Here is a 27670-nt window from a genome sequence, read left to right as displayed (position 1 = left end):
TGTATATTTCATATATATACTGTCCCCAGTACCAAAATCGATTAATTAATGAATGCCACAATCCCTTGCTCATCCTCTTTTTCTTCTGAAATTGACACCAACTGTTTCTAATGTACACATTTCAAAGTCCTTCCTGCCAAAATATGGGAAGTGGTCAGCCAAACCACACTTAATGGAAAGGGAAAAATACCTGATTCTGTTTTCCTCCATAATATTTTTATTGTTTGAGAATTTCATTATGAACCCCCACCACCCTCACTTCCCAGTCCTCCTGCATCTATCCCCCACCCTTGGATCATCCTCCCCCTCCCCCCCAAAGAAAAACATACAAAAAGAAAAACAAGTTCAGCTTGTGTTTCCCATGCACTCACAGAAGTATGGTCAAGCTCCCAGTGGCTAGACCCTTACAGAAAACTGAGTCCTTCTCTTTCTGCACCCTTGCCAGAAGCCACCAATTGTGAAGCACTACTCTTCAGCACCCATATCACAATTTTTAAGAGGTCTCTTTGATAGCTTTCTTTTTGGGGGGATGGGGACAGAAGTCTTCCATGTCTGTCTTCTCAGCTGTGTATCTGTGGGCATAAATGCCATGGCAAAAGTAACTTCCTTGTCCTTTACAGTAAGCAGGAGCATGGATCTTGTTCTTACTCATGGTCTCCATGTCCGCATGGTCTCCAGTGGAAGTTCAGATCATAGACATCAACACAGTCCTCTGTTGCTGCACAGGCCATGGGTACCATTGTAGCTCTCTGTGAGAACACAGGCCCCCGGACATCACCATGGCCTCAGATGGCCGGACAGGCCTCTCAGGTCAGTATGGCACCAGGCAGCAGCATGGCTCACAGATACCCACATGACTTCTAGGTACAGCATGACCATTGGACCCCCACAGGCCTCAGAATACCTGCTTCTTGAACGGCCTGGTTCTAAAATGTGCTTCCCATTCTCTTTCAATCTCAGAGACATCTGCCGGCTTCTCCCAGTGCTTTGGAGGATTTTTTAAATATGTTTCTTTAATTAAAAAAACATTTATGTAAATATTTTCTGATTATTGTTTCTCTACCCCAACTTGTCCAAAAACCTTGCCACCTTCCCTTGCATCTGAATTCATCCCCTTTTTTATCTCTTCATAGAAAAGAGACATCTAAAGAATATTAATAAAATAAATAAAGAAGTTATAATAGGATGAAATAAACAGAGGAAAAAAGAGTCAAAGAAAAGACAAAAAAAATCTAGTCACAAAGATACACACATTAATACACAGAAATCCCTTAAAAAATGCAGAACTGGGATACCTACAAGGACCTATAAGGCAAAAAAGGAATGATAAGATAGAAATTAAAAATAAAAATACATATATAAATAAATACCTTAATACAACTTTGAGACAAAGAACTTTCTAGAATGCCATGGAGTTCTTGTTGTGTTGCCCATCTTGTTTTGCTGGGCAAGTTCTTTGTATCCCCAGTGAGACTCGCTTATAGAAAAGTTATTCTTACTGTGCAGTTGGTTATCAATTGGAGATAGCTTCTGGGTTAGAGATGTGAGCTTGTGACTACTTCTCCTCTCAGTGCTGGGACCACATTTGGCCAAAAGCCTATACAGTCCCTGTGCATGCCATTACAGTCTTTATGAATTCATATGTGAGTCAGACCTGTTGTATCTAGAAAGTCTTGTTTCCTTGGTTTCCTCCATTTCCTCTACCTCTTACGATTTTTCTGCCTCCTCTTTAACAGGGTTCCCTGAGCCCCAAAGGGAGGAATTCGGTGAAAACATTCCATGTAAGACTATGTATTCCAAGGTCTCTCACCTTCGCTACAGTGTCTGACTATGGGTCTCTATATTTGTTCCCATGAGCTGCAGGATGCAGTTTCTCTGATGATTGCTGAACAAGGCTCTACAAGTAGAGCAGAATGTCCTCAGAAGTCCTTTTATTTCTGTGTTCTTTTAGGAGAACAGTAGTATTTGGTTTTCCTGTAAATCCTTTCTAATCTCAGGTTCTTGGCCACCCGAATGTGTTGGGAATGGGGATGGGTTCTGTCTCATGGAGGGGGCCTTAAATCCAGTCAGATATTGGTTGGTTCCTTCCTCAAGCTCTCTGCCACTATTGCATTAGCTCATCTTGCAGGCAGACTGTCTAAGGATCTAAGATATAAGAATGTATGGTCTCCTTTGAGAGTACAGAATGTCTTCCAGTATGGTGAACACTAGATTCATCAGGGTGAAAGCTCTAAATAGGCACCACTTCAATTTCTCCAAGTTCAGTGAGTTGTGTAGGTGTTCCCTTCAGCAATTAGGTCTTGCTGTCAATTTGGGGAGAGCAACCAATAGGCTTGGCAACAGTTTAGGTTGTTTGGGAAGTTCAGCGGGCCGTTTTGTCCAATAACAAACATTGCATGCAACTCATTCCAGGCACTGGAAGTTTTCATTTGGTGATGATGGATATCCAGTTGGGATTCCATCTCCCCCATTTGCCAATGACCATGTCAGAGGAGCAGCAGGTGGCTACAGACTTTAAGAAATAGACCATCAGAATGCAAGGCACTGATGGGCAAATCTTGGATAGGCAAGGTCCAGAGAGCTTCCGTTCCAGAATGTCTCTTGCAACGCTGTGCCTTTACATGTTTGTTGCTGCCTTTTTTTTCTCTGATATCTGGCATGGCAAATGGGTGTGGGAGATTATCTTTATTGTAGTGTGATTATTTCATAGAAATATTCTGTTTTACTGGGCATCTTTACCTTGGGTTATTATGATTTCCTCTTTAATTTGAATTAAATTTAATTGAAACAATGGTGTTATACAATCATCTTTTTAGTTTAAATAGAATTTTGAAGCTTAAGGGTTTCTAACAAATATAGTAAGGTATTATGATAGATGTTAGTTTAGTGGGAAGATTAATATAGGTATGGGCAAGATATGGTGTTGCCTCCGCCCTTTATAAGTAGGGGCTTCAGAGGATAAAGCTAGAACCACACAGCTAGGACACAGCTAGGACTTATGAGTTTCTCTTGCAGATCAATATAGACTGTGACTTAGGTTAATGATTTAAAAAAAAAAAACAATTGAGTCCCAGAAGCTAAGATAGTTCAAGTTCTTTTAATCTTAATGTGGAAGATGTGTTCACGGGTTTCTGTATGGTTCATAGCTAAAACAAAGCTTTAAATAATGACTTAAGGTTAAGTTAAGATATTTTGTTAATGGCTTTGAGGTAGGAAATTCTGGGGAACAATTTAAAGTTCATAAAGACACACCTTTAATAGTTGTGGGAGGGACTCATTGAGATTAGCGAACAGGAACAATGGCAGCCTGGCTATTGCTGGCTGATATACCTTTCTGCTAGAAGGGGTTGTGATTAAGGGTGATGATTAATTCCTTGTGCCCATTTTTGTCTTCAGCTTCCTGATGTAAAAAAACTATTGATGAGTGGGTATGCACCCTGAGGATTTTTGTTTATTTGTTTTGTTTTTATTTTTTTAATTTATTTTTTATTTATTTAAAATTTCCACCTCTTCCCATCCTCCCATTTCCCTCCTCCTCCCCCTCCCTCTCCCTCTCCAGTCCTAAGAGAAGTCAGGGTGCCCTGCCTTGTGGGAAGTCCAAGGCCTGCCCCTCCATCCTAGGAAGGTGAGCATTCAAACAGACTAGGCTCCCAAAAAGCCAGTACATGCAGTAGAATCGAAATCCAGTGTCATTATCAATGGCTTCTCAGTCTGCCCTCATTGTCAGCCACTTTCTGAGAGTTCGGTCTGATCACATGCTCCATCAGTCTCAGCCCAGCTGTCCCTGGTGAGCTCCCATTAGATCAGTCCCACCGTCTCCGTGGGTGGACGCACCCTGCCTGGTCCTGACTTCCTTGCTCATGTTCTCCCTTTTTCTGCTCTTCTTCTGGGCTTTGGGAGCTCAGTCAGTGCTCCAATGTGGGTCTCTGTCTCTATCTCCATCCATTGCCAAATGAAGGATCTATGGTGATATGCAAGATCAGTGTGTCTATGGGAGAAGGCCAGTTCAGGCACCCTCTCCTCTGCTACCCACGGACCTAGTTGGGGAAATCCTGTTGGACACCTGGGAACCCCTCTAGAGCCAAGACTCTAGCCAACCCTAAAATGGCTCCCTTAGTTAAGATAACTTCTTCTCTGTTTCCATATCCACCCTTCCTCCATCTCAATTATCTCATTCCCCCAAGCTCTCCCCAATCCTCCTCTTTTCCCTTCTCTACACTCATCCATTATTGGTGAGAATGCAAACTTGTGCAACCACTTTGGAAATCAGTGTGACGGTTTCTCAGGAAACTGGGAGTCAACTTACCTCAGGATCCAGCAATTCCACCCTTGGGAATATACCCAAGAGATGCCCTGAGGATTTTTTATATGATTGTTTTTCATATATAGAAGTTTAGATTTGTGATTCTTTTAAGATTTCTTATAAGATTACTTTTGAGATAATGAAGTGATTGATCCTTTCCTTGTAACTGCAAAATGTAGCCTGCCAGTAAAAGAACTGTCTAAGAAACATACCCTGCTAGCTTAAGCTCAATTAATCTGTAGCAAGTTGCTTGGGTATGAATGGGTACCCAGTGAGTATGTGGGTTCTTGGAACAACATTTTTTTCACCTGCAATCTTAAAATGTTTAATCATGTTAGGGATGTGGGAAACATGCTGTTTTTTACTTGCATTCAATATTGTAATCATTCATGTAAAAAATAGAACATCACCACATTTTAATTTTTATATTGCTTAAAAGATTTTGCTTGGATATATAAATTGTAAGGAAAAATATTAAGAATACACAGAAGGGAAACATCAGGGTAGAAGAACAGCACCGAAAAAGAATAGAGTAGAAAGGATAATAAAATGAAGACCTAAGCTTTGGTCCTTAGAAAAGTCCTCATCTGTCTGTCCAGTAGTTTGCCTCCTCTGCATCTCCTCTTCAGTGTCTCTTGACCTGCTGAAGACTTCCCCAACACCTTAGGTGAGACCCTGACATGATGGAGATGTGTGTGTGTGTTCCCCCTCTTTTGCCAGCCCCAGAGAGTCACGTTTTACTCCCTCAGATAGAAAAGTCGATTGAGTGATTAATTCGCTGACTCTGTGGATCCCCCTCCATTCCTGAGCTGGTGAAGGCTGGTCCTCACAACAGTACCCGTTATTAGGCAGTTTCCTTTAGATCACCATCATATATTTGTTGAGGGAAACTGCCCTTTAGTTCCTGGCTACCCAGACCCGAACAATCACACAGAAACTACATTAATTACAACACTGTTTGACCGATGTCTCAGGTGTATTTCTAGCCAGCTCTTACATCTTAACCATTTTCTATTAAACTGTGTATCACCACGAGGCTATGGCCTTCTGGTAAGGTTCAGCACCTAAATAATGGTGTTCCCTTGGCTCTCCCCCCCCCCTTTCTCCCTCTGTTCTGATTTCCTGCCTGGCTTTACTCAGCTAAGCCATTGGCCCAAACAGATTTATTCATCAACCAATAAAAGTAACACATATACAGAAGGACATCCTATATCATATATTTTATGCTTCTACTGTATTAGGTTTCCATCTGACCCCTAAAATGGCCATTAGTTTTAGCTGTCCCTCCTCATACCCCTTCCCTTGCCCTGCTATTCCCTTCTTTCTCTTTGATCCTCCCATTCCTGTCCTCCCAACCCTCACATTTATTCATCCTATCTATTCTGTTTCCCCTTCCTAGGCAGCTCTATCCTCCCTCAGGACCTTTACTTTGTACCTAACCTCTGTGGTTTTATGTACTGTACTTTTTAAAGACTGAACAGCTGACATTCACATATAAATGGATGAATAACATATTTGTCTTTTGGGGTCTGCACTGACTCTTTTAGGATGATTCCTTTTTCTAGCTCTCTTCATTTACCTGCAAATGGTTTGATGGGTTTTTTTTTTCATTTTCCTTTCTTCTCTCTCTCTCTCTCTCTCTCTCTCTCTCTCTCTCACACACACACACACACACACACACGCTTTAGTACTACTATCATTTTCTTTATTTATCAATTGACAGACATCTCAGCTGTTTCTAATCTCTGGCTCTTATGAATAGAGTAGCAGTGAACATGGTTGAATAAGTGTATCTGCAGTAGGATGTAAAATCTTTTGGGTATGTGCCTGTGCCCAAGAGTTTTATAGCTAGATCTTTAGGTAGATCAATTCCCCGCTTCCGTTGGAATAAGTGCACTGACTATTTATAGTGACCTTGCAAACTTGCACACCTAACAGCAGTGTGAGTCGGCAGGAGCTGTTACTTCTTCTATTCACTGTCACCATGATGACTGTGGCAAGATAGAATATCGGAGTAATTTTGGTTTGCTTTTCCTCCCTGGTGACTAAGGATGTTTAAAATTTCTTTAAGTGATTCTCAGCCATGTGACTTTTCTCTTTTGAGAATTCTCTGTTTAGATCTGTACCCCATTTTTAATTGGATTATTTGTGTTCTTGATATCCAGTTTTTTGAGTTTTTTATTTATTTTGGATCTTAGCCCTCTCTCAGATAGTAAAAAATCTATTCCCATCCTGCAGGCTGGCTGCCATTTTGTGTAACTGATGGTGGTTTTTTTTGTTTTGTTTTGTTTTGTTGTTGTTTTTTTTTTTGCCATGCAGAAGCTTTCATGAGGTTCCATTTATTTATTATTGTTCTTAGTTCCTGTACTATCAGTATTATTTTCAGAAAGTCATCTCCTGTTGGTCCAGACCAACATATTTATCTGCACTTGGGGAAAGAGTGAGGATTGAGAAAGAAATAGATTTAAAAAAAAAAACAGATAGATTCAGGAGGGGCTCCAGTAAATCCTGAGATTTGCTCGGGTTTAGTTCTCACAGCCTTTCTATACCCCAATTTAAAGAGGAGGGGCAAGGTTTATTTCTTACAGCCTTTCTATACCCCAATTTAAAGAGAAGGGGGAAGGCTTATTTCTTACAGCCTTTCTATACCCCAATTTAAAGAGGAGGGGGAAGGCAAAAGACTTCTTTACCAAGACACAAAGAACAACATAGTTAATACCCAAAATATCAAGTAACCACACCTGAGGTCAAAACATCCTGTTCGTAGCCACATCTTAAGTCAAACTTCCTGTCATCTAACCTTGAAGGAGCTGGAATAGCTCTGAACTCTCCAACCTTTAGTCACGGTGGAGTGGATCCACTTTTGTGGGCTCCCACACCTGTGCTATTGATTTCAAGACTATTCTTCACTGTCTCATCTTTGATATTCAGTGTATCTGCCTTATGTTAAAGTCTTTGATACATTTAGAGTTGAGTTTTGTGCAGGATGACAAGTGTAGATGTTATTTTTACATTCTTCTACGTTTTTGAGGATTCGTAAGCAGAGTTAGTTCTACTTTTCCAATGACAACTGTAATATTAGACATTGTCATATCTGGTAAATTAGGTATCACTTATCTATCTGAGGTGTCTTTTTTAAACTGACATTTTTTCCTGCCCTGTTCTTCCAAGCATTGTGTATTTGTTTTGTTTAAAGACATCTTTTACTATAGTTTCTTTGGGACTTAGGGATAATCTAATTAGATACAGATGTTTAATATGGCATTCGAGAGTAGAGCTGAGACCATTAATATTGAGAACAAGAATTGACAAATGTTTTCTCTCATAAGAAAAAGATAATAATTGATAATCACAGAGTATGCTGTCGTGACTACTCAACTCCACTGTTGTATAGCAAGAGCATCCTAGAGAATACATAAGCAAAGTTATGTGGCCATATTTTAATAAACTTTTAAAAAATACGAGTTATCAATATCAAACCATGGTTTTCATATTGCTGAGTGGCTTGTTAAATTTATTCCATCATTGTAAACGTCACTGCAATCTTGGCAACAAAGGACGAACATTTTCATGACCCAAAAATGTTTTCTCTTTTGATCCTTTTCAGCCACTCCTTTCTCTCATGTCCTGACTCCTCTGAACACCAATTCTCATCTAATACTATTGTTTCAGTTTTCCTAGTTTTTCCAGTCAATGAGTTCATACTCTATTGAGCCTTCTGTTCCAGTTTCTTTCCTTAGCCTTATGCTTTTACCATAGATGAACACAGCAGAAAATAATATATTTTAAGTTGACCTTAGTTTCTCTCTAAAGTTGCCCATTTGCTTAAAGAATAAAAGATATGAAGGCGTAAGTCATAAACAATGCCACACCAGTTTGGAATTATGATTAATAGGGTGGTATTTATTTAAAGGGGAAAAAACTTACAGATCACCGTCAGCCCTCTGCCCAACCAGGAAGGGAGTCTAGTTGCCAGCGGAGCAGGAAGTGAAGAGAGAGAGGAGAGGAAAGTGGCCGCTTTTTTAAAGAGAGAGAGACCACGCCCCAATGGGCTGGTATCTCAGCAGCTATAGGCTGGAGGAACGGGAGGACCTCCCGCAACACCTCCCCCTTTTGTTTAAATAAGAGAGTTCTAAACCTACTATGAAATTATATACAATAAGTACAAATATCCTATTCTAACTAGCTTAGGTCTTATATAATAAATAACTTGGCCAAGTCATGAGAGAAAGTAACTACATTTATATAGTCTTCAACCCCATCAAAGATCTGAGAAGGGAAATAATGTTACCTGGGTAATTAGGAAGTTGAGTAAAACAACTTCCAAAACATGCAACAAATCACAGAGACAACTAGCTACCTGGGCAATCACCCAAAGTCACGTTAGCAGCGTTGAAGCAACCAACTTTGGCTAAGGCCTAACATAACTGACATACCATTTTCAAAAGCAAGCAACTATTCAAAACTATCGTACCCTGTCTTGGCAGGATATGGCAGTCCTGTTTTATCCATTGATGCATGCTCTGTATCTTTGTCAGTGGTTGAGGTATGGGCATTTCTTTGCCCCAAGGCCAGTTCTGCCAAAAAGAAAGGCTCCAGGTGGAGTGTCTTTGGTACTCAACATTCTCTCGGGAATAGAGCGGTGTTGCCAGGAGCAATTGTGTCTCACTACCACAAAACTCTGAGTTAGATTAAAGGCCATTTTCTATAGCTCTTTGAAGAGGTCGAAGATTATCTATCTATACTGAGTATAATCTCTATATACCTAAAGAACCTGATTAGTCTAATTATAAATGACAAACTTAGATGACTATTAGTCTATATAATTCTCAATATCTATCTAACTTAAAGACTAAGACAATAAACGACTGTGAAACAAATGAGGACAATGACCTCCAAATATAAACAATGTACAAATATACATTGCAGTAGGTAAATATATATCAATACACAAACATTATATAAGTATCTTAATCAGAGGTAGAAATGTACACTGCAATATGGTAAATATTTACTATATATATATATATACAATATATGTCAATACATAAAAAATGTTTTAAACCGAGGTAGAAACATGCATGCATACAATAGTCAATATAATTTCACTTTGTATCAATATATAAGAATCGATACCAATATTTTTGTCTCAAAACAATAGCTCAAGAGTACCAACAAGTACCAATCTGGGCTGGTATCTCAGCAGCTATAGGCTGGAGGAACGGGAGGACCTCCCGCAACAAAGATACATTGAATTTTCAGAAAATAAGTCTTTATTTTTCCAAGATATTTTTTGAAGTTAACTTGGCCCATAGAATATAGTTTATGCCTAAATAAAGTCCTTGTGCCTTTGTATTTTAGGCTCTCACTCTTTGAAGCATTGTTATAAAGTGTGTCAGTGCTAGCTGTGTCTACATAAAGTAGGAGATACTTTATATGTTTATATGTTTTATACTTATGTTTCATTATTAATGACTATGTATATATTAGGATTAAAATTAAGAAATTAAACTACTTATTTTTGAATTCTAGGTCTGCTATATATTAAGAATCATATTATGTAAGTTGCTTAATTAATACTTGTATTCCTGTAGTTCCTAACTCATAGGATGTGCTAATATTTATATTTTGAGTTGTGCCTGACATGTTATATACTATAAAAAGAAGTACTTGCTGCAAGTGTTGCTATATCTGCATTGTAGGTTACACTAAGGGGACTGTCTAAATTTTATTAAAATGGGTGTAATCATCAGAGTTTACCCTGGTAGAAATGTTAAGGTGTACAGTTTTGGAATGAAGAATCTGCTAGCCTTTTCTGTATCCCATTCCAGAGCACAGCCTGTTTTATGCTGTAGTGTCTGATCACCTAGCATTTACAGCACATCTGTAAATAGTGTTGACTCATATTTATTTATTCATTTCTGTTCCTTTAGAACTAACTTGTCATCAGTTAATTTTGGTTCAAATTTTATAATTAGACAGCTTTAAAAAACAAGTTTTGTGTCAGCTTGGTTATTTTTTTTTTTAACTCTTTGATATGTATGCTCTGAAAGGGTGGATATCAGCATTGGAATTCAGAGAAGAAGGACCAACAGATGAAAGTGCTTGCTGCACACACATCAGAACCACATAAAAATGAAATCTGCTCAGCTTCTTAGTTAGGAGTGGGACTTGGTGTCCACTTTCCCTGCCAAATGCTGGGTTTTGTCCGGTTTGAACCTGTTCAGGTATTGTGAGCACTGTCAGCAGTTGATACATGCTGGGAAACTGAAAATCAGTTTTCTCCAGTGGAGTGACACCAGGCATGTTGATCTCACTCCAGGGCAGACCCAGTGCCCAGGAACACTGGCCAGTACAGCCTGGTATCCATGTTCTCTCCCTCCCCTTCCCTCCCTCCCTCCCTTCTTCCCTCTCTTCTTCCCTCTTTTTTTCCCACCCTTCCTGTCTCCCTCTGTATTAGTGCACTGAATACATATTTGTTTTGTCTTGGTATTGTTCGTATTACTGTTTTTTATGATTTTATTGATTTTTATTGAGCTCTACATTTTTCTCTGCTCCCCTTCCTGCCTCTCTCCTCCCCCCTCTTCAATCCTCCCCCAAGGTCCCCATGTTCCCAATTTACTCAGGAGATCTTGTCTTTGTCTACTTCCCATGTAGATTAGACCTATGTAAGTCTCTCTTAGTGTCCTCATTATTGTCTAAGTTCTTTGGGGTTGTGATTTGTAGGCTGGTTTTCTTTGCTTTATGTTTAAAAACCAAACATGTGGTAATTGTCTTTCTGTGTCTGGGTTACCTCACTCAAAATAATGTTTTCTAGCTCCATCCATTTTCCTGCAAAATTCAAGATCTTATTTTTTTTCTGTTGTGTAATACTCCATTGTATAAATGTATCAGGTTTTCCTTATCAATTCTTCGGCCTAGGGTCATTTAGATTGTTTTCAGGCTCTGGCTATGACAAACAATGCTGCTATGAACATAGTTGAGCACATGTCCTTGTGGCACGATTGAGCATCCTTTGGATATATACCTAAAAGTGGTATTACTGGGTCTTGAGGAAGGTTGTTTCCTAATTCTCTGATAAATCACCACATTGACATCCAAAGGGGCTGTACCAACTTGCATTCCCACCAGCAATGCAGAACGGTTCTCTTTTCCCCACAACCTCTCCAGCATAAGTTGTCATTAGTGTTTTTGATCTTGGCCATTCTTACAGGTGTAAGGTGGAATCTCAGAGTTGAGTTGTATTGATTTGCATTTCTCTGATGACTAAGGATGTTGAGCATTTCCTTAAGTGTCTTTTGGCCACTTTAGATTCCTCTATTGAGAGTTCTCTGTTTAGGTCTGTACTCCATTTTTTTTACTGGGTTATTTGTTCTATTGATGACCAAATTCTTGAGTTCTTTGTATATTTTGGAGATGTGGGGTTAGTGAAAATCTTTTCCCATTCTGTAGGCTGTCATTTTGTCTTGTTGACCATGTCCTTTGCTTTACAGAAGCTTTTCCGTTTCAGGAGGTCCATTTATTAATTTTTTCTCTAAGTGTCTGTAGGAAGTGGTCTCCTGTGCCAATGTGTTCAAGTGTACGTCCCACTTTTTCTTCTATAAGGTTCAGTGTGACTGGCTTTATGTTGAGGTCTTTGATCCATTTGGACTTGAGTTTTCTGCATGGTGATAGATATGGGTCTATTTTCATTCTTCTACATGTTAATAACCACTTATGCCAGCATCATTTGTTAAATATGCTTTCTTTTTTCCATTGTCCCTCCTGTCTGTTCTTATGCCAAAACCAGGCTGTTGTTTTTTTGTTTGGTTGTTTTTTTAGTTTGTTTTGATTGTCTTTTTGTGAGACTTGAGAAAGAAAGAGAAAAACATGAAGTTGGATGGACAGAGAGGTGTACACTTATCTGGAGGCGTTGAGGTAGGTATATGTATATATATATATATATATATATATATATATATATATATATATATATTCCAAATGTGGTGCTGCACCTTTAAATTCTAGCACTCTGAGTGTGCAATGGGCAGCAGAGACAGCAGAAGCACCTGAGAGCTCTTGGGCTAACCTGGAATACTCTGGAGAAGAAACAAAAGAGACCATACTTGAACAGGTGAAAAGACAGAATGGGCTCCTGCAGCTCACCTTCTTACCTCCTGTCTTGTGCCCCCACAATTAGTAATCATTGTTTTAACTGACACTATGACCACACAGACCAGTTCACATTTTAACAAGTTCTCTGAACTTATGCGAACTTAAGAGGATTATCAAGTATCTATATCAGAAATTCATTGTAAATAATAAATAAAGGAAACTATGTGAAAAGGTCAAGTGAATTAATGACATTGCCATGTGCTAATTTAGAATTATAAATTTTCTATTAGATTGTTGTCATGGAACTGTTAATAGATACTCTTCCAATGTGTAATGCCTTTGTGCTTTGACTTTTAAAATGGGAGTTTTAAGAGATCTTTCTATTTATTGCATTTTAATTTTGATTTTTAAATGAATTATAAATATAAAGTATGTATCATAGGATCACTCATTTTATAACTTTGTAGCAACAGGTTAGCTGAAGAAAAAAATCTGTCAAATTTGGCAGTGGTTCAGAAAACATGTGAACCTGTCACTGTAAGCAGTCTCAAAGGGCAAAATGCATTACAGGAGCTAATTAACCTTAGAAAATAATTACACAAATATGCAAATGTTGTTTAGATAATTCTGCGTGTTATCAGCTCAGGTATTCCATCACAAATACAGACCTCACAGTGCTCAGGTGGTCAGAGTCTGGCCTGGTTGATAAGGCTTTGGTTCCTGCAGCACTTCTTTTTGGCTTTAGCAATTGATGGCCAGAGTAGAGCACAGAAGCCAACCTGTATTTTTGGCACTGCACATGGTAACCCATTGTGTGTAACCATGCTTTCTGCTACCTGCAAATCCCAGCTGATGGACTTACTGCTTTTCATGCCTTTCATTCATCTACATATTCTAAAATTTCCATCCCCTGCGTACAAGTTTCTCAAAACAAAATGTAACTTCTTTCATAGGGAATCCTGTAGAATATATTATTTGTTTGTATTTCTGTATTAATGAAGTTTTGCTCATTGAAATCTGTTTCATTTTAAAATGTCCTTTCGGTAACATACTCTCTAAATTATAGTTTGTAAACATAAAATGATTATTGACACAATATGGGCTATAGGTTAGAAAAATGTTCTTTTGCCTGGGTGCAACATCGTCTTATTATAGAAGTGGGGCTTTTGTTATCATGTCAGTCGTATAGTATTTTAGAAGTAAATATTTAGAGCTATTGTCTTTATTAATTCCATACATAACAGTTATAGACGCCTACAACGATTTCACAGAATTTTGTAAATCCTCAAATAATGGAGTTGTAAATAAGTAAACAAATGCAAGCTGAGCTTCTAGAATCTTTGAGATAGTTTTATAAAGGAAAGTCAAGTCCTTTAGGGCAAAGGTTTATTTATCTCCTTTCTTTGAATATTAAATAAAACCTTGTTAATTGCTCAAGATGCTTAGAATAAATGATGGCTTAGAGTTCCCTAAGGCTCGGAGAACATTGTAGAAAGGGATTCTAAACAATATAAGAGCCAGAGGAAGGGGAGAATGGTTGCTCTCTTCAGTATGTGACATGGTCATTGAAACTGGATCTCCTACTAGCTGCAATTGAGGGCACTGCACCTACATTAACCTGGGTATGCCAACAGGCAGAAGTGCAGTAAGTCCAGGCTCATGGGCCCTATCCCTCCATGCTAAATGATTAGCTGCTGTTGGATACTGGGGGAGAGACAGTTATTGTCTTCACTTGTGGACTAAAAGTGAGCCACTTAGGTCCAGTGCATAGTTCCATTCTTGGGTACACATATAGCCCTATTTAAAACGGTAGATCACGAAAGGAAATAAAAAGGCATGAACGTACTGGCTTTGTGGGAGCCTAGGCAGTTTGGATGCTCACCTTACTAGACCTGGATGGAGGTGGGTGGTCCTTGGACTTCCCACAGGGCAGGGAACCCTGATCGCTCTTTGGGCTGACAAGGGAGGAGGAATTGATTGGGGGAGGGGGAGGAAAATGGGAAGCGGTGGTGGGGAAGAGACAGAAATCTTTAATAAATAAATAAATTTAAAAAAATATAATAAAAAAAGGCATGAATGTGGTAAAGTAGCCTGTAGAAAATGGATGATACCAGTACTGAGAGGGAAGTAAGAGGGTGAGAGTAGACAGAATGCAGTGTTTGTGTGTGTGTGTGTGTATGTGTGTGTGTGTGTGTGCACCTGTATCTGGAATGTGCATGTGTGTGTGCATGCATGTGTATTTGGGTGTGTGTTTGCTTATATGTGAAACTGTCAAAGAACAAATTGAATCAATAAAAAAGTAATACTTTATTAAAGCTATTTAATTGTATACTCTTAATTCTTCAAAAAGGAATTCATCTATCACCTTTAACATTTTTTCACTATTTGAGGTCACCTGTTTCTGTCAGTTATTTCTGTCCCGGGTGCCTCTCTAACCTTGCTCAGTGACATATGAGTAGTCGTACTGCTCCACTGTCCAGCTCTTCTATTGATCTGCTCCTGTCAGTGATCTTCCATCACTCCTTGTTCCAAAGCCACTTTGAAGCAGTCCTTTTCATTGCTGCTCATAAACATCTAGTGAGCTCAGACACACTGCTAGGAAGGTAAAATGCCTCAGGTAGATGGTTGCCCTCCTAAGGACCAATAACTAGCGTGGTATTGCTGACTCTGTTGCTTTGATATCAGCCACTTGATGATATAGTTAGAAGAAATGAAACTAAGGAGGAGATGAATTCTGACCCAGTTAGAAGCAGGGTCAGCAGAGTTAAGTGACTAGTTCCATGAGGGACTTAAGGAAAGGAGATGTTCAGGTTTCAGGTGGATGTGGGGAACACAAACAGGATTAGGCAGGAAGTTTCCAGAAGGTTTGGGTTAGTTGAAGTGTCTGTGGGATATGCAGAAGGAAATGACCAGTGGCTGTGGAAGAAATTTGGAATGGTGACAGACATTAGGGAACAACAGCTTAATTATACAATTGCTAAGTCGGAGCTGTGCCTGCTAACCGATGCCCTTATCCTAGCACTGAGAGATGGAGGCAAGCAGACCCCTGTAAGTTTGAGAGCAGTGCAGAGTAGGTGAGTTCTGTGCCATCCTGAGCAGCAGTGTAGACCCTGTTTGATAAAACCAAACACATAATGTTTTTAAATTTTATTTCTTTTAATTTTTTTGAGATATAATATAATTAAGTCATAACCTTCTTTCTGTTTCCTCCATCTAAACCCTCCCATCTACCCCTTTGCTCTCTTTCATATTCATGGCATCCTCTTTCACTATTGTTGTTATGTGCATATATACACACATATATTTATACATGTACATAGTATTTCTAAATACAGCCTGCTCAGTCTCTATGATATTACCTGTATGCATGTTTTCACAGCTGACGTTGCTACTGTAACCAACTGGTGAGCTCTTCCCAGGGAAGATTATTTCTTCTGTTTTCAGCATTCCCTCCATTGCCTATAGTTCTTTGTGTAGGGTTGAGGCCTCCTAGGTTTTCCCCATCTTCAGCATATTCATTGCTGTTGTCCTTGGGCAGGTCTTGTGTAGGCTGTCACAATGGTGTGTTGGCAGGAAACCTCAGCCAATCAAAATTCATAGTTATGGAGCCCAGCCCTAGTACAATTCAGACACCTACTACTTAGAGGATGCTGTGGGAGATATAGCTGAAAGGATGTAAGAACCAGAGAGTTAGCTGAGAGATTGCATCTCTAAATACCCTTTTAAAGATAAAATTTGTGAATAAATCCCCTTCATGTGCAATATCCGTGATGTTGTTAGGAAATTCACTTCTAAGAAACAAATACATAAACACATTTTTATGCTCTGATTGGTTCTCAGCAATTTATTCTTTCATCAGTGTTTTCATATAATCTAGATTTTTTTCTATGACCATTTGATGTATCACCTAATGCAATAAATATAGTAAAATAAAGTTATTCTAGAATTTTTTAGAATATGCTCAATAGGGTTTAAAACCCTAGGTTAAAAGCTCCTCTATTCATGTGTTTGATTTCTCTCAGTTCTAGAAATAAAATATGTCTAGAAATGTTGTTAGAAAACATGCATTCCTTTAAATGCCCTGAACAGAAAATACCCATTATTAATTTTCTCTGTTTTCAGTTTACTACTTAACAGTCTCATAAGCCAAGTAAATAATATATAGATAATAAAATAAATAGATAATATAAATACTTTAAGATATATAGAAGAATGTAGCCTAATATTTTAGTGTTTTATCAAAAATTTACATAATGTTCTATTATGTAATTCTAATAATCCGTAAGTAGATCTTAATATCACATATATACACCGATTATTTTTTCTTAAAATACACTTATTTAAATAATTTGTTTCTAAAGATTACATTTTCATTTAAGCTTAACAGTAATTTACCAATAGTTGTAATACTAATTTATTCTATAATTTAAATATTCAATGGAGTTCTTTTGTTTCTATGAATGTTCTCTAACCATCTTATTCTTATGCTGTGTATACGGGTGTATAATTTAATTTAACTAAATACTGTGATAATGCAAATACAATACACAATTTTTATGTGTTTTGTTTGTAGGAAAATGGCTCTCCTGAAGAGCATGCAGTCTACGTCTGGGACCATTTCATAGCCCAGTCTGCTGCTGAGAGTGTGTTTTTTGTTGCTCACAGCTATGGGGGACTTGCTTTTGTTGAACTGGTAAGTGAGCATTTAATTTTTTCTAATGATTTATTTTTAATATATGTGTGTGTGTAAGTTTCTGAATGGATGTATGACATGTACATGCCAGTGTCAACATGTCCAGAACAGGGCAAAGAATTCCCCTGGAACCGGAGTTACTGGCAGTTGTGAGCCACCTGATTGGTGCTGGGAACTCGGAACTGACCAGTGTCCTCTGTATGAGCAGGAAATGCTTGTTAACATCTGAATCATACCTAGTTCTTAACTCTAACTCTTAACCTCTGTAAAGGTTTGCTTTGGTTTTGGTTATGGTTTTGGTTTGCAACCCTGGATGACCTGAAACTTGCTTTCTAGACCAAGCTGGCCTTGAACTCACATAGATGCCTGGGATTAAAGATATGTACCACTGCACCCAGCATGCCTTCTATACATTTTTTTCTTGGTATTATTACTTCAAGTTATTTAAAAAATTATAAAAGGCAGAGGTGGTAGGTGGGTGGATGACTCCAAGGAAACAACTTTCTCCAAACACAGCAGGACAGATGAGCATGTGAATACAAGAGATACTGTGGCAGCCTGCACACACAGACACTGTAGCATCATTTCACAGGATCTGCACAGGTTCAAACCAGACAAAAGGAGGTTGACACGATATCCCACCCTTAACCAAGAAACTATTTGCAACTGATGCCTGCAGGAAAGGAAAAGTTAGTTCTTTCTAATAGAGTGACATTGGGTTTATAAGCCACACTGCAGAGCAGGCCCTGTGACCAGTCATAGTTAGACAACACAAAACAGACTCCTTTTATGTGTGTGTGTGTGTGTGTGTGTGTGTGTGTGTGTGTGTGTGTGTGTTTTGAAGGGTGTCTTGTCTCATTTTGTTTTGGTATTTTGCATCTTGACTATTTTTGTTGTTTATTCATTTTGATTTTGGTTTTGGTTTTGGTTTTATTTCTGAGAGAAAAAAGAACATGAAGGTGAATGTGTAGGAAGGAGGACAGAATCTGAGAAGAGTTAGAGTGGTTGGAAAACTATGACTAAAATATATTGTATGAAAAAATTAAATTTAAGGATCAAAATGCAATTTAAATACATCTAGATTACACTTATGATTTTTGAAAAGAATGTACTAATTTCTTAGAGTGTAACAAAGCTTTATATTGCTAACCAGAAGTGATTTTTGTTTGTTCCTTCTTTATATATTATTTTTAAATTTCAATATTATCATGTACACTTCTATACATTTGGATGTACATTTGGTTTTATTTGAATACCATTAATATGTATGTTATCCATATAGAATCCAAAACTGCAAACCCTTTTATTATTTGGTATTATTTTAGTAATTCTTAAAAATTTTATTTATTTATTTTATCAGTGGTTTGCTTGTATGTATGTCTGTGTGAGAGTGTCAGATCCCCTGGGACTGGAGTTCCAGTTGTGAGCTGCCATATGGGTGCTGGGACTTGAACCTGGTCCTCTGGAAGGGCAGCCAGTGCTCTTAACCACTGAGCCATCTCTTCAAGCTCCTATTTTAATCATTTTAAGTGATTTTTCTGTGTACTGTTAAGTGTTTAATACTTACCTCGTCATAGTTTATGCGATTAACATCACAACTATTAGAAAGGTTACATTAATTTACTTGGAAATAGCATTCTTTGCTTGGTAACAAAAAGTTTTGCTTAGTCCTTTGTAAGTATTCTGTTTTTTAAGAGTTGAAATTAGGTACACATGACAGGAACAGTTTCATGTATCTTGGATTCAGTGTGATTGGGTGTGGTGTTCTAGATAGTAGTTATGATAGCATTGTGACTGGCTGATGCTAGAGATTCACTAATGAAGAGCTGTATCCATTGCCCACTTTCAATTTTTAGACTCAGTGTGTAGATCAGAAAATATATTTCTGTAACCCTTTGCCCCCATGCCTCAGTCTCATGTGATTTAGATATAGGAGCGGTGCTGGCTCTGACACCTGAGGATATCACAGTGACCCTCCTGTGCCTAACATCTTTATACTATTCTAAAATCAAGAAATATGTTATCATTTCTCTCTTAGTTTGGCTTCAGTATTTAGAGATTGTTTACAAATTAAATAGCTTCGCAGATTTTGTTTATTTTGATATATATGTTATATATACATAACAGACACCTTAAGGTAGCTTCTTAACACATTAGTGTGAGTTTTTCTTAAATATGGATGTTGAGAGAAAATGCAGTATTTTAAAACAATGTTTTAGTATCTACAGATAATTATACATTTGTAGCTATAGATAGCTTTTATATTTAAATCATTAAATTACTTTAAAATTACCTTTTTTAACTTATGGACTACCTTTAAATGTATAAAGTCCTGAAACACTAATTTCTAATTTCAATAAAGCTTAACTGATCTTTTTTTTAACCTTACAATCATTTATTAAAAAGAAATTGTATAAAAAAATCAAAATTGGAATTAGGGCAAATTCAAGTCTATTTTTTGAAATGAATTGACAGATGAGCAGTGTGTCAGTCTTGGTTGCTGTCCTTCTTGTCACACACTGGTGGATATTTCTCCACCTTTGTTCCACTTTATATAAAGCACACAGATGTTTCAGAACAAGACTTGACTTCTGACCTTGAGGCTATTGGGGTCAGGGTCCTCAGGGCCTGTGAAATTATCACAAGCTGAGCTAAAGTTTTTCTCCAGCACAGGAAGTAACTAGTAAGTAAGAACTTAAAAAGGAGCTTTGTTTGAGAGACAAGATGGTCCCAGTAAGGGTCAGCTTCTGTAGTCTGCTGTCCCTGCAGGAGGCCATGCATGGGAGGAGGAGATAATAGAACCACTGGTGGATCTGTCAGGCAGGAGCAGACTGAGAAGTCTATTTAATGTAATATACCTTGTTTAGGTCTTAAAATAATAATGGTTATCATTTCAACTTCATGCACTTACTACTTGTTGTGCAATACAGTGCCAACTGAAGAAAAAGTGATTTTAGCCTAAAAAGTAATTTACAACCAAATAAAAGTGCATATGATGAGGTTTGCATTTTGCTAAATTTAGTAAACATGTGTAAGTTCATTGTGTTTCTGTTTCAAAATATGGAAGTATTGTAACAGAAAAACTCTACAGTGTTTGTAAGCCTGCTTTTGTGTAAAGAAAGCATTCTTTCCAGTTATTGCTAATATCCTTAAGAGAAATGTCTTCATGTTTAAAATTTTGACAAACGTTGTCTCAGGGATTTTCAGCATAAGTATAACATGTGAAATTGTCACACGTGGTTTCAAAATGTTAATATTAGCAATATAAGAAAAATGTGAAGATTAGAAATCTTAAATTGTAGTATCTTTGTTTCCTTGGTGGTGCATTATACACGTCATTCACAAAATCTTTAGCTTTCTGTGGTTTAAATGTTTTAAATTGTTCAAAATTTACACTCTTAAAAGCTGGCAAGGCTCCCCTTCTCTGTGTCCCTGCGTTAGTGTGTCCCATTATATTTGAGTTTGTACAGATCATCCTCTGCCATTGTCATGTAAGTCACCCTTCTTCTTTGAGTAATGAATGTTAAGAACATTTGTTTTAAATGCCTACTGTGTGGCACATACAGGTTTTAAAAAATGTAATTAATAAAATTTTGTTTAATGATTACTGTTTGAATACCAGGCTAGAGGATCTTATGTAATGTGGCTTGCCATATACTGTGTTAAAATTTAGGTAAAATCTAGCTTAAAATTGAAAATGATTATTTTGAAGTTTGGAGAACAAAATTGTTAGAAGTCCATGTTTTCCTAATTATTTTTGGAAACTGAGAACATACTTTATTATTATACCTTATCTTAAAATGTGCATTGCTCCTGGAGAAGATACAATATTGAAAGACTCATTTTATGGTAGTGTTTCTTGTAAAGCAGCTGTCCTGGGTCTAGCCTCCTAAGAACAGTATACAGTTTTCTGTGAGCACAGAAACATAGCACCAAAAGTATACCTCTCACTGCCCTTGCTTGCACCATAAACCAAACAATATCCAGTTCTCCAGACTTTCTGTGATCCTAGGAAAAATGAGTATTGATAAGACATCCTGATTAAATACAACACGTATCTATCAAAGACAAGAGAATGAACAGTCTTATCAATTGATAATGAATTTCTGAAAATCGTGTATCTGCCTGTATTATCTTGTCTAAGTCATCATACTTAGCCATAAATTTGTCTTACAAATTTAATTTTATAAATAATCTTAGCTACAATTTGTTTACAAAATTATTTAGAAAGAATATATGGATAGTTTGGCCTAGTTATTAAAATGTAAGCCTTAAGTCCATTTTTTATATTAAGTTAATTTTTATAGTATAATTCATGTTTTGACATTTCCATTTCCCTCCCAGCCACTTGGTTTGAATGATTCCATTCCTTCAATTGGCCATTTAACTGGGTTTTGTTCTTGTGTTTCCAGGTGCTAATCGGTTTACAAAATCAAGTAACATCGCCATCATTGTTAAAATGAGCTGGCTTTCCTTGGCAGTGTCCTTAACCCACCTCAGCTCACTTTACTGCTGCACTTACAGGTCTCAGCACACCACACTTGGATTGTTTCCTTTAACCAAAACAAGAGTGCTCATATTTTTTGTGAAGTATATCAAGTATTTGAATCAATACATTTTATTGGCTTCACTGAATTGCTGCAACTGATAGATTATTAGGATCTGCTCATTTTTATTTCTTTTTCTACGTTGTCAGTGGTTTGTTCAGTCACCATTAAAAAACATCACTTAGAAATGTGTGAAAACCGCTCCTTTTGAAAGCATGTCTCTACCCACTTTTGATTTTGTTTTTTCCATGCTTGTCAGCACTTGATTGGCACCTCACTTGCATGTGAATTAAGGAATGAAGGGAACTCTATTTTGTTGCCATTGTTTTGTGCTGGGTTCCCTGGCCTCCAGGCAGCCTAAGCTGCCTTGAGCAGCTGGTAGAAGGCTACTTTTGGACATGGCTGTATGAGGACACTCAACCTCTGTCTACTCTTAGATCTTTTTAAGCTACTTGGAACATGATTTAGATTTATGCTGAAGAGGAAATGGAATTGAGCTAAAAAAATTTATAACCATTGCCTTTAGTGACATGACTGCTAACTATGACCTCAAAGTAGCATTACATTTTGTTCACAATAAAGAAAGTAAATTAAATATGCTAGGAAGTTTGTGCAATGTGATCAATGTGGATTGCAAAATTTTAGGTGACTGAGAATCAGAAGTTGAGGGGAAGTGAAATAAAAGAGGCTAATCCAGAGAAAATGGAATCACAATGGAATCAAAGTAATTGAGAATGAAAACACCCTTGTAAACTTACTTTGAAAACTAGCCGATTCGGTAAAATTTTAAAGTTGTTTTAAAATTGTCTTGCTCACCCAAATGCTGAAGAAACAGCTTCCAGGTAGAGTCTAGTGTTGCATCCAAGTTTGAGAATGTGCAACGGCAAGAGGGTAGTTATAGGTATTTGTAGTTCATTGGCTGTTACTTGGAGTTTAAACCTAGCAGTACCATTTTTACTAATTTATTCATTCTATTCTCAATTTGAATATTGACTGGTTTTTGGCATTCTAGCAAATCAGTTCTTTCTCATTAAGCAATATTTTTTTTTCTGCTGGTGACCCCAACTATGTTTGACAGAAAAGATCGCTTCTCTGCAATTCACTAAGTATACTCCTTTCAGTAAGATAGGAAGATTATTAAAGAAAATTCAGTGTTATATCACAGCCAATGGATGATCTCCAAAAGAACATTTCATCCCAGTATATAGCTGATTTAATAACGTACTTTGTTCTTGTTTTAATTATTTTACTTTTGAGATAAAATTTATATAACTTATTTGAGATATAATGACTTATAGAACTTCACTGAGTTATACTTTATATGTTGAGAAAGTCATCCTTTATTTATTATTTTATTTTATTTTTTTATTAAAAATTTCCGCCTCCTCCCCGCTTCGCTTTTCCCTCCCCCTCCCCCCACTCCCCATACCCCACACCCCTCCCCCTCCATCTCTAGTCCAAAGAGCAGTTAGGGTTCCCTGCCCTGTGGGAAGTCCAAGGTCCTCCCCCCTCCATCCAGGTCTAGGAAGGTGAGCATCCAAACAGGCTAGGCTTCCACAAAGCCAGTACATGCAGTAGGATCAAAACCCAGTGCCGTTGTCCTTGGCTTCTCAGCAGCCCTCATTGTCCACCATATTCAGAGTTCGGTTTTATCCCATGCTTTTTCAGTCCCAGTCCAGCTGGCCTTGGTGAGCTCCCAAAAGTCATCCTTTGAATTGAACAAATTACTGGTTTTTAATGTATTTACAGATGTATACAACCATCACCAATATCTAAATTCAGATAGTGCCCTTAAGTGCATGAAGTATTACTGCATGAGTAGTCTTATAGATCTCCCTCTAGTGTCTAGTTTTGTTAAGTGGATTATGTTTCCCCTTCCACCTGTCCTGCTCTTCCCACTTCTCCTACCTTTCCTACTCTGCTGCCTCCTCCTCTTCCCACTCTTCCACTTCCTCTTCTCCTCCCCTCCCCCCCACCTCCTATTTTTGAGACAGGGTCTATGTAGACCTCACTATCCTGGAACTCTGGAAGATTATCCTGCCTCTGCCTCCTGAGTATAGGGATCAAAGGTGTGCACCATCACCCTTGTCCTGCTTCAATTAGTATTTACAGATTATGTCAAATTTAGTTTTAGATTTTTTTAAGTGTGTATATTCAGTTTTCCTGCTACTTTTCACTGGGAAACAAAGCTATTTTTTTCATATTGTTTTAATGTCTGGTTCAAAACCAATTAGCGTTGTAGGTATGGCTGAACTCTGTCACACTGATAAATGTGACTGTATTCTTGTTGGCACCATAGTGACTTGCTAGAGGTAGTTTTGCAGTGAATTTTGAAATCATCATAGTGTTCTAATACTTTTTAAAGATTACTTTGGCTCTTTGCATTTCCTTATGGGATTAAGAGTCGATGTATTTGTTGCTGCAGAGAAAAAAACACCAGAGATTGTGATTCAGGTTGATTAAATGTGTACACAGTTTGGAGATTGTTGCTATCTTGATGATGCAAGCTTTGCCATCCATGAACATGGATTATCTTTCCATATATTTAGGTCTTTAGCTAAGCAATTGGTGGTTAGTGGCTGTTAAGAAAGGCAGAGTCAGGCTGTTTCCTCTCCCTTACCCTCAGAGTTATTTGTATTCAAGACCACAACATTGGCGACGATGGCTAATTTTACATTTTTCTTTCCAATATGGATACATACATTTTCTGTAATTTCTTCCATTTTGTAAGTTGTTTTTTGCCTAATTGCCCTGAGGAGAACCTACAGTAAAGGCTGTGTGTAGCTGTGGCTGAGCGTGCATCTTCACCTTCTGTATGATCAGGCCTAAGGGAAAAGCGGTAATTATTTCACTTGAGTGTGATGTTAGTTGTGATTATTTATTTGTTGCTTCCCTGAAAAACTAATATAAGATTTTATCATTCAGAAGATTGCTGAAAGAGAGAAAAGATGGTATTATTTATATAATAAAGGATCCAAGCTATTCTCTGAGAATTACTCTTGGAAGAAATTTTAACCATGTCAACAAAGACTGTGCCTGGCTAATGTCCTTTCACATCCACACAGCTAAAAAGCTGGACATGATCTCTATTAATAAAATGGTCATGAAGCCAAATGAGCTGCTAAAAGTATTATATACTTGTTAACTAAGAAAATAAGTTGGCAAATTAATATGCTAAATATAAATCCTTTTCTTAAGATAGTCTCTCACTATGTAAATTCACTATGTAGAACAGGCTAGTGTCAAACTCACAGAGATCCACCAACCATTGGCTACTAAGGACTGAGAATATAGGAATGTATAACCATGCCCAAATTTAAAAAAAAAAAAACATTTTATCCAAGAAACTTTTTTTCCATATTTGATATAATATCTCAATGACGAATTCTATGCTGAAAAGCTGAACATATGATTGTCTATTGCACTACTTTTCTCAAGATTGTAGAAAAGTGTGTTCTAGCTAAATTGGAACTTCTTTTCTTTTTGCTGTTCTTATGATCGTATAAATATAACTCATTGTAAATTCCAGAAATAAAATACTTAACTGTGCCAACACCCATGCTTTGTTATCTAAAATTGAAAATAAGTTTTGAATAACATATTTGTAATACATGCTATTTAGCTTCTACTGTAAATCTAGGGTTCAATCTTTATTAAATAATTTGCTCAGATTAACACACAAAAGTAAGGTAGGTAGTAGACCTCAAATTTAAATCATATTGAATTCATGTTAAGGTATGATTTGAGGGAGCAAAGATGGAAACAAGATCTGGGCAAAGAGTTCTAAATAAAATTCAGGAAGATTTCAGAAATCCATTTGTTGCAAAAAGTGAGCATTGATGCATTCAGGTAAACTATCGACTAAGTAGCTATAAAGTTTAATAAGCTCACATTTTGGTCAGGAGGTATAATCTGGTTTCCAGGGAAGGAAATCAGTGGCAACTACAGTAGTAATTGCATGATTACATAGTGTAATGAGTTGTAAACATTTTTCCTTCTGTAAATCTCACATCACTTCCTTATGCGGAAGGAAAGAAAAAACACCAGGGTCTGTCCCTGGTGAGGTAGTAACAGCATAATGACTAAGGCTTTACTCACTGCCAACAAGTGCAGAATTGGAACGTCTTTGGTTAGATGAGATTGGATAGATGGATGGACAGACAGATGGCTAGATAACTAGATATATGTGTGTAGAAAATTCTCACAACTATCTTAGTGTTGCTATATTGCAATCAATGATACTCAGGTCAGTCCTGAGTATTTGAGTAGAGCTGCTTGACCCAGTGAAATGGGTAAGATAATAAAGATAAAGATGAAAGGTGATCACTTAGAGATCCTATCTGTGGGTGTGCAACATGTACTGTTTTTGGCCCTGAAATTTTGTGTTCCTGGGAAAATGAATAATGTTAATTACTTAGTAAATACAATAAATTAGCTAAGAAATCTCATCATATCTTAAATCTCTTTTCAAGGGAAGAAGTTAGACGTAACCCTAAGCATCGGTTATATTTTTGATGTTTGAATTCGATATGAGTTAAGTCTAATCCTTTAGAAGTTTATTTTTCTATTTAGATATTTATTAGTTTGAGCTGTTATAATAAAATCACAGTAAACTTTATGATTTAAAGAATAATATTTTATAATTCTGCAGACTCAGAAGATTAAGGTCACAGCTGTGGAGGCCCTAATGCTGACCGATCACTTTCAGTAACACAGTCCCTTCATCTTTTCCCAAAGATGCTAATCCCAGTGTTGGGGTGTGAGTTTCAAGAAATCATCTTAACATTTCTGGACCAGAGACCCCACTTCCTCATATCATTATCCTAGGTATCATGTTTTAACATACCAATTTTGGGAGACCTCAAACTTGGAATTCATAATATAGGATTCCAGATCCTCCAAAGTAAATGCTCTTCTCATAATGAAAAAAAAAATGTGTCAGTTCCACTACGTAGCCTCTAAAGCCTTAACCTATCATAGTGAATCTTTCCACGATAAAATTACATTTAGAGTCCCACTGAGAGTGACACTCAAGGCTTGGTTTTTACTGAGGTCCAATGACTTCAGGCTATGAACCTGTGACAGTGCACAAGTAGCCTTGTTAGGGTGCAGTGACATTGCTGTCAGTAGTTCTCTGACTATTTCACTATGGACCCCAATGAATAAAAAGCATCCCTGTTTTTAATATATTCAATTATTTCTATACATCCATATACTTTGCTTTGTATTTTTTACATCTTTAATTTCTTTGCTCATTCACAGGAACTGTGTAGATATATAAAACATGTTCAATCTTCTCCAATGGTGGAATTCCCAGTCTTGCCTCTTTTCCAGTGATAATGTATCAGGAATTTTTTTTTCAGGAATGTTTTGTAATTATAAATTTTAATAATGTGAAAGTCTTCTAATAGCTTGTCATGATAGAGAAGCCCCATTTTCCCCTAATGTCTTCTAGTGTACAGTGACAAAGTAATGATTTCACCGGTCTCTTTGCTGCCTGCTGCCTTATCTATTGCTGTGTGGAGAAACCATGACCACAGCAATTCATATAAAGGAAAACATTTACTTGGAATTGGCATACAGTTTCAAAGATTAAGTCCATTATTATCATGGTGGGACATGACAGTGTGCAGGTAGGCAGACATGGTGCTGGAGTAGCTGAAAATTCCATGTCTTGATCCTCGGGCAACAGGAAGTGAACTCTGTGCCTCACTGAATATACCTTGAGCATAGGAGACCTCAAAACCGCCTACAGTGACACACTTCATCCAATAAGGCCATACTATTCCAACAAGGCCACACCTCCTGTGGGCTATTTTCTTCTAAACCACCACAGCTCCTTTATGTCACTGTTCATTTCACCTACAAAAATATCCCAGGAGTAATAATACTAACAGTGTAAGCTAAGTTTTTACCACTGTTACAAACTCATCCTCAAGTTTTCAGTTTTGCTTTCTATTACACTTTTTGAGGCATCTGTTCAAGACTAAATTTTGTTTATATTATGTCTAAATATTAAAATACAAGAAGAAG

At 37.4% G+C, this 27670-nt stretch overlaps 1 protein-coding gene across 5 annotated transcripts in view; it reads left to right on the top strand.

The window, feature by feature from the left end:
* The window catches only part of Fam172a (family with sequence similarity 172 member A), a 456488-nt gene that overhangs the window by 240665 nt on the left and 188153 nt on the right, over window positions 1-27670 (top strand). For all 5 annotated transcript variants that reach the window (XM_041663254.1, XM_041663252.1, XM_041663256.1 and 2 more), the window contains one exon: window positions 16971-17090. In XM_041663254.1, coding sequence (XP_041519188.1) covers window positions 16971-17090 — 120 coding nt within the window. The remainder of the gene's footprint in view (window positions 1-16970; window positions 17091-27670) is intronic.

This window comes from Microtus oregoni, unplaced genomic scaffold, assembly GCF_018167655.1.
Source record: "Microtus oregoni isolate MIOR12 unplaced genomic scaffold, Mior012 000014F_ref0000157, whole genome shotgun sequence".
In the NCBI taxonomy this organism is placed as follows: Eukaryota; Metazoa; Chordata; class Mammalia; order Rodentia; family Cricetidae; genus Microtus; species Microtus oregoni.
This window is presented reverse-complemented; position numbering and strand designations above follow the sequence as displayed.